This window comes from Egretta garzetta, unplaced genomic scaffold, assembly GCF_000687185.1.
Source record: "Egretta garzetta isolate BGI_Z169 unplaced genomic scaffold, ASM68718v1 scaffold644, whole genome shotgun sequence".
NCBI lineage: Eukaryota > Metazoa > Chordata > Aves > Pelecaniformes > Ardeidae > Egretta > Egretta garzetta.
This window is the reverse complement of record NW_009259452.1, coordinates 319,782-333,341: the sequence shown is the minus strand read 5'-3', so window position 1 is coordinate 333,341 and position 13,560 is coordinate 319,782. Positions and strand designations below refer to the sequence as shown.

The 13,560-nt window shown below is 40.7% G+C and overlaps 1 protein-coding gene across 1 annotated transcript in view; it reads left to right on the top strand.

The window, feature by feature from the left end:
• The first annotated feature begins 645 nt into the window (after window positions 1-645).
• Window positions 646-13,560, top strand: part of LOC104124785 (myosin-1B-like) — an 83,793-nt gene continuing 70,878 nt past the window's right edge. Inside the window, 5 exon segments of the mRNA XM_035892719.1 lie at window positions 646-849; window positions 940-1,083; window positions 1,430-1,496; window positions 1,499-1,576; window positions 2,123-2,150. Of these exon segments, the coding sequence (XP_035748612.1) occupies window positions 646-849; window positions 940-1,083; window positions 1,430-1,496; window positions 1,499-1,576; window positions 2,123-2,150 (521 nt within the window).

Here is a 13,560-nt window from a genome sequence, read left to right as displayed (position 1 = left end):
TAATGAATGTATGCAAGATTACTCAGTTTCTGTTATGAAAAAGATCAAAGCAGAGAATATCAGCTTTGTTTGTTTAGCAGATGGATCTGTGGAATAATTGAAATATTTGACAACTTGGGCTATTTTATCCCAAGGGAATGTCTTTAATGAGATGTGCTAATAATATTAGCTCTCTGCATACCCAGTGTACTGTGCCTCTTCCAGTGTTGCATTGTAAACAAATCTCAGAGTCTGACAGGTTCTAAACAAAAACCACATGAGATGGATTTCACAATTCCAAAATTAGGATTATCTAGTGAGTGCAGTGTTTGGAACCTTGGAAAGGATCTGTTTATCCTGTTAATTCAATAAATGAAAAAAGAAAACCAACACCAAAACCAGATACAGAAAACATTCCTCTGTAAATGCAGTCATGCAGTAGGCCTGGAGATCTGCCTACACAAAACATAAATAAAAGAAAGAAAACCATAGAACAGAGCTCTAAATTAGCAGAAAAATGAAAGAGCCAATTCAATCAGTTGATACATACAGCAGAGCACCATTTAATCAATTATGATGTAGGAGTTTTTATTCCATCATGTGCTATTATAATGTATTTTCTACTCTCACAGATAGTTGCTGCATTACCCCTAGTAAACAGCAGCCATGTCATCAGATGCGGAAATGGCCATCTTTGGGCAGGCAGCTCCCTACCTCCGAAAGTCAGAAAAGGAGAGAATTGAGGCCCAGAACAAGCCTTTCGATGCCAAGACATCAGTCTTTGTGGTACATGCGAAGGAATCCTATGTGAAAAGCACAATCCAGAGCAAAGAAGGGGGAAAGGTCACCGTCAAGACTGAAAGTGGAGAAGTGAGTAAAAAAAATTCAAGGCTTCAGAATACAATTTAGTCCTGCTGTAGGCTTTTAGATGGCAAATACATATCTTTTGGTTTTTTGCAGACTCTTACCGTGAAGGATGATCAGGTCTTTTCCATGAACCCTCCCAAGTATGATAAAATCGAGGACATGGCCATGATGACCCACCTCCACGAACCCGCTGTGCTGTACAACCTCAAAGAGCGTTACGCAGCCTGGATGATCTACGTAAGTACCAGCAGAAACAGACAGTTCCTGAATTGGAGGAGTTGAAGGCACCTCTCAATCTCTCTGAAGAGCTTCCTCACTTCTTTCCTCATTTTTCTATTTCTTCTTTCTTTCTTGCATGTGTTTTCCTCTTGCTGTCTACATACTTTCCTTCTTCTTCCTTCCCACTTTTAGATTTCTTTGTCATATGCTGTATCTCACCCATTCTCTGATAGATTATAAAAATCTAAAGATCCGCTTTATTTTCTTTCACTACCCTCATCTCCCTAGAACATCATTAACCTCTGCCTTATCTGCAACTCTCCTCAGCTCTCCAAAAGCAACATCCTGTTCCTCTTCCTTACAGACCTACTCGGGTCTCTTCTGCGTCACTGTCAACCCCTACAAGTGGCTGCCGGTGTACAACCCGGAGCCCCCGGAGGCAAGAAGCGCCAGGAGGCCCCTCCACACATCTTCTCCATCTCTGACAACGCCTATCAGTTCATGCTGACTGGTGAGTGCTTGACCTCCCTCACAGCAATCTAAACCAAAAAGGCCCCCTGATCTCACTGGAGCATGTGACAAGCCAGCTAAAAACACCACAGAGATGTTTGACTGAGAACTAGATAGAGTTATGCAGGAATTAATTTCAAGTGAAACTGACCCAGAAGCATGCATGGGCTCAGCACTTCATATTATTTGCACTACACTGTCCCAGTGTGGAAATATTGATTGACTTTTTTCCATTTATGGGACAGAAAGAATTATTATTCCACATAATCCTCTATTTTGAATACAGATATGCAGTTTGGTTAGATTTCTTGATGAGAATTGTGTGAAGGACAAGTGGATGCACAGTTTCTCTCAGCACCACATGCCTCTGACAGCTCTATGCACCCATTTGGGCTTATACTTACTACTGTAGGACCTGGAAGGGAGTTGGGTACTCTTGGACTTCCTGAAGAAGCCTCAGCTCACATTTACAGCTTCACTTCTCATTCAGCTCAGTGTGACCCAGGTCAGCTGCTAACACGATCTTTCATTCTTGCCTCTTTCCCAGATCGCGAGAACCAGTCGATCCTGATCACGTACGTACACGCCCTGCTCGTGTCCCTGCGGGGCTGCCCAGTGCCAGGGGACCTCCTGCCTGACCACGCGCTCTCTGCTTCTCTCTTTGGCTTGACAGCGGAGAATCTGGTGCAGGGAAGACTGTGAACACAAAGCGTGTCATCCAGTACTTCGCAACAATTGCGGCCAGCGGGGACAAGAAGAAGGAAGAGCAGCAGCCATCAGGCAAAATGCAGGTGAGGTCCTAGGGGTAGGAACCTGCAACTACCAAATTAATTTATGAGCTACACCATGACAATAAGATTTCTATTTTAGGGGACACTTGAGGATCAAATCATCAGTGCCAACCCGCTGCTGGAGGCTTTTGGTAATGCCAAGACAGTGAGGAATGACAACTCCTCACGCTTTGTAAGTTGTTGTCTGGGACAAAATTACTTTTTTTTCTACCAGCGCACTGACTCAAAGATTCTTGTAGTCAGGATTGGTAAAATAGGTCTCAACTGACTTTGCTGCTGCTTTCAGGGTAAATTCATCAGAATCCACTTTGGTGCCACGGGAAAACTGGCTTCTGCTGACATTGAAACTTGTAAGTGACCCTCCCGGCCCAATCCCTTTCCTTCCAGCCTTCCTCAGATCTTGTGCTAACTCTGTCCTACCGTCCTTGCCAGATCTGCTGGAGAAGTCCAGGGTCACTTTCCAGCTCAAGGCAGAAAGAAGCTACCACATATTTTATCAGATCATGTCCAACAAGAAGCCAGAGCTAATCGGTAGGAAAGATCACTAACGGGCTCTGGACAAAGGTCATAGAACACCATTTAATTCCTTCACATGCCAATTACATTGGATCTGTATGTGTTTCCTCCTTCTTTTCAGAGATGCTCCTGATCACCACCAACCCATATGATTACCAGTATGTGAGTCAAGGTGAGATCACGGTTCCCAGCATTAACGACCAGGAAGAGCTGATGGCCACGGACGTAAGTAACACACAGAAGTTTTCTTAGGCGGACTCTGACCTTTACCAGGCATGGTCCTTACTCTAATGATCCTTTTGTTAGAGTGCCATTGACATCCTGGGCTTCACTGCTGATGAGAAGACAGCCATCTACAAGCTGACGGGGGCTGTCATGCACTACGGCAACCTGAAGTTCAAGCAGAAGCAGCGTGAGGAGCAGGCAGAGCCAGACGGCACAGAAGGTACCAGCCCAATATATATCGGAGCACAGTCTATACCACAGCACTTGCTGATACAGGCAGCAATTCAGGGTCAGCACTGACTCATTGGCTCAGCCTGCACGTTTCCCCAGACGCCAGTTTTGTAGACTACAAGTGTGTCCTAAGCAGAGGACTTTGCTGGAAGAACACAACTCAGTGGACGATGCAGGTTATTTGGAACTGTGCAAAGTATAAGGTGCAGTGAATCCTAAAGTACGCTGCCGTTGGCTGACACAGTAGGACTCAGGCAGAAGAAAAGCAAGCTTTGCTGCAATACTGAGCAGCAGCTTCCCAGACCTGGCACAGAACCGGTAGCCACTTGCCTCACTCACTTAAGTTTATGCATCCAGGTAGCCATTATCGTTTACCATCAGCTGTAGTCACCTCCTAACAGTATTGTTTCTAGGCGACAAGAAGCCAGTGTCCTAAAGCTGCTCTGCCTCAAAGCCCATGTTCTGGAGACTACTCACAATGCCCAAACTGAGAGCATCGTCAGGTTTTTTTTAAACCCCCATGCTCTCATTGTACATGGGGGTTAAAAAGGAACGTCAGTTAGTACTGCAACTGTGGCTCATATGCTCTACATTTTCCATAGAGTCTCAGCATGTCTCCAGGACTTCTGCTTGAAGAATAGACATCTAAGATATGTCTATCACGTTTGCTTTGCCTAGAAGTGTTCAAAGGTGCATTCCTTTAGAAGATCGTGGACATATTTCCACGAAACCAGAGTTATTTGCATATATCATAAACATGTATTACTAAGGGTTTTTTTTCTTGAGTTGTTTTTAGTGTGTGTAGTTTGGGGGGGTTTTTTAGGAAAGTTAAAACATAAGTGCAAGTGACTACAAGGAATACACTAGCAATGAAACTGATACTGATGAATAGTAATAGTAGAGTAGGCTGCAAATCATAGCTGTTACTTTACCTAAGTGATGGTATTTTGCTGACCAAATCTTGGAATCATTCGGAGCAGTGTATGTAACAGTGATTCTTCTGAAATATTGCACAGTGTAATCCCCTTCTGAGTATTACTCTGAACCTGTGAAAAAATTTCTCAGTTTGGCAAAGTGATTTTTGGTTTTGCTTGTTTTATTTGCTCAAAAAGCTGGGAGATGACGGTGGCCGTTCATCTTCTCCACCTCCTGTGCACCCTATTTACTGTGCAATCTTTCTTTCTTTATCTGCTTTTGAAAACATTGAGGAAAACATGCAATCTGTTCCAGTACTTCACTGTCCTCACACAGTAGAAACTTTGCCCAATTTCTAGCCCAAATATCTCTTGATACATTTTCAGACTGCTAGATCATGTCCAATATTCATGCAGCAATCTGCTATACTTGTTTATCATGATTTTTATGTGAATTGTATAGGCATTCTTGAACAAATTGTTTTACATACTGGGGCTGCTGGCAGAGTTTGCATTCAGTAGTAAATGCACTAATAGAGGGTAAAATGCTGAACTTTTTGTTTGCACTTCTAAAAATAGCCCTTCATCTCATATGTTTAGCTCACATGTAGATTCGTAAAGGCATAGCTGACACTTAGGCATTGTCCTCTCGTGAGTATTATGTCTTTCAAGTTACCCTACTACAAGTCACTGAAAAAAATTGCACTGTATTTGCTTCAGAGACAATATGCAATTGTCTGCAACCTGGTCATCATCACAGGCTTATCTTTTCTATTTCTTTTTCAGCATTTATTATTGAAAAGTCTGCCTACCTAAATGTCTCTAAACTGATTTTTCATTCAGAATTCAAAATAAGCTAAGAATAGTTGAAGAAAAAATAGCCAGTGTAAATGCTCCATAATTACTGGGGAACGTTGCTTATGATGAACTACAAACACGTTACTATTATCTTAACTAATCTTTTTATCTTTACTAGAAGTACCTTTCAATTCTTGTTTTAAAGGAACACTAATGTCTGCCAGTACCTTAACAGCTGACATTTTTGCTCTTTAGTGGCTGACAAGGCTGCCTACCTGATGGGGCTGAACTCAGCTGACCTGCTCAAGGCCCTCTGCTACCCCCGAGTCAAGGTTGGGAATGAATATGTGACAAAGGGTCAAACCGTGCAGCAGGTAAGAAGCAAGTGATGACAAAAAACAAATGACAGGTGCTGTCATTATAACTATACATTGTAAACTTTGATCTTCCTCTTTTGCCCTGGAGGGTAACTTTTCTTTTACTTTTCTTCAGGTATACAATTCAGTGGGTGCCCTGGCAAAGGCTGTGTTTGAGAAGATGTTCCTGTGGATGGTTGTTCGCATCAACCAGCAGCTGGATACCAAGCAGCCCAGACAGTACTTCATTGGTGTCCTATCCTGACGTTCCTGTAGGAATAGCACTCTTGTGGTTCTCATACTATCCCAGAAGGGCAGCAGGTTTTTATAGATGTCTGTTGTTGCATGCAGAAGTGAAAATTACATTGAAAACTGATACGAAAATGTTGAACAACTGATGGGTAATAGCAGAGACGGGTTTTGAGGAAGTTAAAATATGCCATCTCGAGTGAAGATTTTGTTAATGCTGAAGCCAGATTCCCTGTAAAAGCTTGGGAATAGACTGATAGTGTAGATAAATTCAAGCAGATTAAAAGCTGGACTTGGACTAAGCTCTGTAACTCTTTTCAGAGCTCAGAAACATGTTGAGACAGTGCCAGGGCCTGAAAGAGTGGATATATTAGAGGATGGAATATGCCGGTCCCGTAACCAGAAATTCAGGATCCCAGTCACGGAGACCTTAATAAGTTGAAAATAAAACCTATTGGAAGATTGAAAGTGTTCCTGAATCTGAACTTCACAAGTAAATCTCTCTGCATTCTGCAGTTCAACAGCCTGGAGCAGCTGTGCATCAACTTCACCAATGAGAAACTGCAACAGTTCTTCAACCACCACATGTTTGTGCTGGAGCAGGAGGAGTACAAGAAGGAAGGAATTGAATGGGAGTTCATTGACTTTGGGATGGACCTGGCTGCCTGCATTGAGCTCATTGAGAAGGTTCTTGGGCCCCACATACTTAATAGCTTTCCAGATGTAAAATGTAAAAGGAATATTCTATGCTCAAATTAGACCTCTCTGTTGTGCGACACTCACACTTAATGCAGCACATAACGTGATATTTTCTGGGCCCCAAGCATTTCATATACATTTTCATATTTCCATTACCTCACTGCCTGTGGGATTCTGTTGCATAGTGGATATGATTTACATTGAGCAAAAATTTCAGTCCTAGTCACTGTTCTGGAATTCATACTCAAATGAGTGTATTTTTTCTAATGCATGCTGAGTGAGTAAATACACTGAGTAACTTCAATATTAATACGTTTAAAGAAATTTTCTATCTTGTTTCAAAGAAAAAGCATTTAGGGAGAGTAAGCTCTTCCTCACATCTTCATGCTACTAATTTCACTCACTTTGCTTTCCATCTTCAACTAATATGCACATAGTGAATTTCTACATGCTAGATCTTTATTACAACACAACCATGAAACTTGCGAGCAAGCTTGTTTTCATATAACTGATGGCATATCTACTAACAAAACACCCTTTCTGGAAAAAAAAAAATAGATTACACATTCTGAGGAGGGGTTCTTGTATAATTTTTATGTTCTGTTCCTGTTTCTTAGATACATTCTCTCTGCTTCTTGCTTCCATACTTTCTTTCTTCACATGTTGCCATTTCTTCCAGCCCATGGGCATCTTCTCCATCCTGGAAGAGGAGTGCATGTTCCCCAAGGCAACTGACACCTCTTTCAAGAACAAGCTCTATGACCAGCATCTGGGCAAGTCCAACAACTTCCAGAAGCCTAAACCTGGCAAAGGCAAGGCTGAGGCCCACTTCTCCCTGGTGCACTACGCTGGCACAGTAGACTACAACATCTCTGGATGGCTTGAGAAGAACAAGGACCCCCTGAACGAAACTGTTGTGGGGCTGTACCAGAAATCATCCCTGAAGACACTGGCCTTACTCTTTGCCTCCGTTGGTGGGGCAGAAGCAGGTGATTTCTTTGAAATCAGTTCTACTATAATTTATACAAAAAAACCTTGCAATAATAGTTACCTTGCAAAAATTGAAAACCCAAAAACCTCATCTACTTTTTGCAACTCAGTCACTCAGACTAATAAAGCATATTACATTTCCCTAGAGACCTTAATAGATCTGTAGATTGTAAGACCAGGCAGCTGTACTACAACATTAACCCAGGCTAGCTAACAAACCAGATTTTTGCACTATGGGACTTTCTCAAATACTTCAGGAAATACAGTCAAATGTATCAACATGCTGTTGAATTTATGCATACCCTTAGATGTAGAGATACATAAAGACTGCATTTGATATATTCACTAGCAATTTATTTAATTCCTTAAATATCTTACTATGCAAAACATTACATCTGCCCTGGTGAGACCCCACCTGGAGTACTGTGTCCAGTTCTAGGCTCCCCAGTTCAAGAAAGATAAGGAACTCCTAGAAAGAGTTCAGAGGAGAGCAACAAGGATGATAAAGGGACTGGAGCATTTCCCCTACAAGGAAAGGCTGAGAGAGTTGGGCTTATTCAGCCTGAAGAAGAGAAGACTGAGGGACCTCATCAACACATACAAATATCTCAAGGGTGGATGTCACAAGGATGGAGCCAGGCTCTTCTTGGTGGTGCTCAGCAACAAGACAAGGGGCAATGGGCACAAACTGAAACATAAGAGGTTTCAGTTGAATATGAGGAAGAACTTCTTTACTTTGAGGGTGACAGAGCACTGGAACAGGCTGCCCAGGGGGGTTGTGGAGTCTCCTCTGGAGATATTCAAAGCCCTCCTGGATGAAGTCCTGTGTAACATGCTCTTGGTGAACCTGCTTTAGCAGGAGGATTGGACTAGATGATCTCCTGAGGTCCCTTCCAACACTTGCCATTCTGTGATTTTATTCCCTGTTTGAATTTTCTTAACTTCATCTTGAAGTCATTAGATTTCATTTTGCTATCATCTGAAAAAATCAAGTCTCCCATTCTAACTTTAAACACAGTATGCATTTGCAAATTCTGATCATAATATTACATTTTCAATTTTTTTTAAGATGAACACACAAATTTTTTCAGGTTCTAACTGTGTTCTTCTGTTGTTCATTTATTTTTTAAAAAAAAATATTTTTTTTTTAGAGAGTGGTGGCGGTGGCAAGAAGGGCGGCAAGAAGAAGGGTTCTTCTTTCCAGACTGTCTCGGCTCTTTTCCGGGTACTGTAGACTAATCATTACAAATTTTATTCCATTTTGAAAAAAAAATAGAAAACTCAGTTCATAAAGGCTTTAGATTGATCTAACATCCTAAATATTTATATTCAGAAAGGATAAAGGCACATGCTTCTTAATAAGGAAGGATTCTCATTGAATCCTTCACGGTATTCTTTCAGAACTGCCCAAAAGTTCTGTAAAAAAAAAACTGAACATGGCTTTATTTCAGTAGTTTTACTCCATCTAATATTGAGATTGTGTAAGTGACACTTTTAAACCTAAGTCTTTGCTCTTGCTCTTAAGGAAAATTTAAACAAGCTGATGAGCAATCTGCGAAGCACACATCCCCATTTTGTGCGGTGCCTTATTCCTAATGAATCAAAAACACCTGGTAAGTTGTTAAAGTTCAAAGATGTGATAAATCTGTTTTTCTTTATGCAGTACAATGAAGTACCAATTCATTATGTCATTTATTAGGTGCCATGGAACATGAGCTGGTGCTGCATCAGCTGCGGTGTAACGGCGTGCTGGAAGGGATCAGAATTTGCAGAAAAGGATTCCCCAGCAGAATACTTTATGCAGACTTCAAACAGAGGTCAGATTCCATGTCATCCACCCTCAACCATATCCACAAATGCTGAATAATTTGCATTTCCTAATTGTTTTAACTACTGTGGGAGTTTATGGGAGGGGTTCTTTCTACCTACCTTTAGGCATACAAAAGTAAATTGTCCAAGTTAGACATCCAGGTTTTTTCTACAGCTAACTAGAACAACAGGCATTTGAAAAAGGGCAATTATTTATTCCTGTCCTTGATTCCTATTCTGGCATGGAATAAAGCAATTTTTAATTAACTATCCAGAGATGAAGTTGACTAGCTTAGACTTAGTTAGCTTCTGGGTAGCAAAGTAAGATGACTTGCAGACATCAGCACAGAAATGTGAATAAAGAAACTTCAAGATACTCTAGACTAGCTTGTCGGAAAACCAAATCAAATAAAAAAGTCACACTTCTTATTCTGCATCAGCTGGAAAATACTCAGATAGTACATACTGACACTGTTTTGGATGAAGAATTGCTTCTCCTCGACACATTTTTTGTTCTTGCACATAAAGTTCTCATTTGGAGATAACACATTAGATAGCAGAGTGTGTGAAATACGCCAGCAGTTGCCCATGGAAATCCGTACCCATTCTGTGTCAAGAATTTCTGGACTAAGGAAAGTGCAAGGTTTTTCCTAAAAACATATTTATCCATAAAATATGTGATTTCTAAACAATGGAACAAAGTTCAGACTTATTCACCTCTCTTCCACTCTTGATCCCCTTTCAGAGAATATTAACAATGGCATCAGTTGGCACAGATTGGGTTGAGCTTTCAGAAATCTGACCTTCATATTCTACTTCCTCCCATAGGTACAAGGTGCTTAACGCAAGTGCCATCCCGGAGGGACAGTTCATCGATAGCAAGAAGGCTTCTGAGAAGCTTCTTGGATCCATTGATGTGGACCACACCCAGTATAAATTTGGGCACACCAAGGTACAAACCCTCCTTGACTCACGCACTGTGTGCCTATGCTTTGCTCTACCTGACAGCGATGTGCTGCAATGTTCCCTTTCTCAAGGTGTTCTTCAAAGCTGGGCTGCTGGGACTCCTGGAGGAGATGAGGGATGAGAAGCTGGCACAGCTCATCACCCGCACACAGGCCATGTGCAGAGGCTACCTGATGAGAGTGGAGTTCAAGAAAATGATGGAGAGGAGGTAGATACTTACACTTATTTGGCCTGTTGGGCCAATCCTCATCAGATACCAATGACATGAACAAAACTGAAAATAAGCTGCTGCTTGCCAAATTTCATTTATTTCTCATTAACTCAGTTTACCAATACGGATGTATTTGGGAGTATAACCTGGCAGTAGATGAAGCAGTATAAAATCCCAATTTAGGAAAAAAAAATCGTTTTTAACTTACATCACCCTTTGTACTAATTTTTGCTAAATTCAATAAATGGCTACATTATAGGTATGTCCAAAAAGCAGATATCTAGCAGTAAGCTAATTATTTTAGTTGACCATTATAATTAAAGGTGAGAAACACACACTGCTAACACAAGAGAAGTATCCTTTTCCCCGGGATAACTTTCATGAAAGAGACCAGGTCAGCTTCTGGAGGTGTTCCTTTTCTTTGGCCATGAAATTCAGCCAAACATCTGGACTTCAAAGCTGTCCATACAGGTTGATAATCTGCACCACACTTCAGAGAGAGAGAGATTTTATATATACACTAAATAGAATTAATAAATATATGTAATAATATATAATAGATACTTTATATACACACATATATAGAACTATAACTGTAAATTATTATATGTAGAACTTCATGTTATACAGATCAATATATACAATTAAATATATATTCTAAATTTAAAAATATGTAACATAACATTTTTTGTATTACCTTTATTACTCAGAGAGTCCATCTTCTGTATCCAGTACAATGTTCGGTCCTTCATGAACGTGAAGCACTGGCCCTGGATGAAGCTGTTCTTCAAGATCAAGCCCTTGCTGAAGAGTGCAGAATCTGAGAAGGAGATGGCCAACATGAAACAGAGTTTGAGAAAAACCAAGGAAGAGCTTGCAAAGTCTGAGGCAAAGAGGAAGGAGTTGGAGGAGAAAATGGTTTCCTTGCTGCAGGAGAAAAATGATCTGCAACTGCAAGTGCAGGCTGTGAGTATTGCTAATGTTTTTAGCTTGTAATGTCTTGTGTAAAATGATCCCAAATGTCTTAGTAACAGACACATTATCCCAAAACAGTATTTATTTTTAAAACATACACATATTTTATAAAATAGGAAGGAAAACCACACAGTAAAGCTAAACTGAAATCTACAAATATTAAACTGGCAACGATTTGTTGCAGCTGGTCCCTTACACTTTTAAATTGAGAGAGAAGTAGTCAATTTCCAGTTAGTAAATACTACAGTTGACAGTATGACATCTGAAATCATACATGGCAACTCACAGCAGCAATTATGTCTTTATAAAATTTCATATACTATATACTTCTGATATGTTTTCATCTGATCTGGTAGGCCTTCCATTTAGAGAATCACAGTGGATTCAGGTGGAGTCGGAGGGGCTGAGAGTGACAAGCATTCCTTGAGCATTTATGGGTACGGTCTCCTCAGGGAAAACAGTGAAGACTGTGGGGTCCTCCCCTTTTTCCTTGAAAATAAAAAGGAAGCAAAAATAATCCCCTTTAAATTGTCTTTACCAGAAAGGATTAGGATTCATCTGACCCCATTTTGATGTCTACAGTCTAAAAATCTACATCTGAGCTAATAGTCTCAGGTTCTCTTCATCTTCAGCAAGGAGAAACTCATCCTTTTAGACTATGATACAATTCTTCCAAAAATGTAATTTTTTCTAGTTGAATGGACTGCTTATTGATATCACAGCAGATGTGTAAACCTACATGAGACAAATCCCAATTTGCTGATCTTGCTGAGCTATGAAAAGTCTTCTGCCTGGATGGTATTGTTACTCTTCTCTAGAACAAAGAGGAAAAGAACAAGTAGTATGTAGAAAATGAAGGTCGCTTCTTAGTAACTTGCATCTTAGGATTCATGTAAATACAGGTAATTGATACTGCTCTGGTAAACACCAATCTCCCTTCCAAACTGTTCTTCTTGACCACATGGGCTAGAAATGTGCCTGACTCAACTACTGCCTTTGAAACAGGGATCTTACAAAAAAAAGTTTGCCCAAACTAACAATTAAATTCATGCTCAATAAATCTTTTTGGAAGGGTTGTAATAAGATTTTCTCAGCTGTGTATTGGAGTTTTTAACATTCATGTTTTAAACACTGTACATTAAAAAATCTGCCTACATGGTTTTGTTCAGTAGAACGCTGCCAGTTTCCAGGCCAGTCAAATGCAACATAAGTAAAATGCTGAAATGATACAAGGGAGATACTGCCATGTCTGACTTCAGGCTCTACCTTCAAATTAATGTTGGAGTTGCATGAACAGTTACAGACTTTAATATTTACAGTGTGATAATATATACCTTTACTTTCTGGCCTGAAGGCAATCAAAACAAAATAGATACTCTTATAACAATGAGTTTTAACTACAATGGATGTTCTAAAGCTCCTTTGAAAATAATTCCTTGTTTGAAAATCAGTAAAAAAAAATAAATATTTGAAAACTATTTCATATAAATGAATCATGTGTAGGAAGCTGATGGTTTGGCTGATGCTGAGGAAAGATGTGACCAGCTCATCAAAAACAAAATCCAGCTGGAAGCCAAAATTAAGGAGCTGACTGAAAGGGCTGAGGATGAGGAGGAAATTAATGCTGAGCTGACAGCCAAGAAGAGGAAACTGGAGGATGAATGTTCAGAGCTGAAGAAAGATATTGATGACCTTGAGTTAACGTTGGCCAAAGTGGAGAAGGAAAAACATGCCACTGAAAACAAGGTAGGAGGCAGATGTCCCTCTTGCAAAAAAGCCCCTGTTTTCTGTTATAGAGTATGGCATTCCTTTATCTGCACTTGCTCCATTCTTCTCAAAGGTGAAAAACCTCACAGAGGAGATGGCAGCCCTGGATGAGACCATTGTGAAGCTGACAAAAGAGAAGAAAGCCCTCCAAGAGGCCCATCAGCAGACACTGGATGACCTGCAGGCAGAAGAGGACAAAGTCAATACTCTGACCAAAGCTAAGACCAAGCTGGAGCAGCAAGTGGACGATGTAAGCCCCCAGGCATCCAGCAAGAACAGGACAGGCATGGCGTTAGACCTGGCTGGCAGGGCACTGATGGTCTTGTTCTTTTTAGCTGGAAGGGTCCCTGGAGCAAGAGAAGAAACTGCGCATGGACCTTGAGAGAGCTAAGAGGAAACTCGAAGGAGACCTCAAGCTGGCCCATGACAGCATCATGGATTTGGAAAATGATAAGCAGCAGCTGGATGAGAAACTGAAGAAGTAAGTA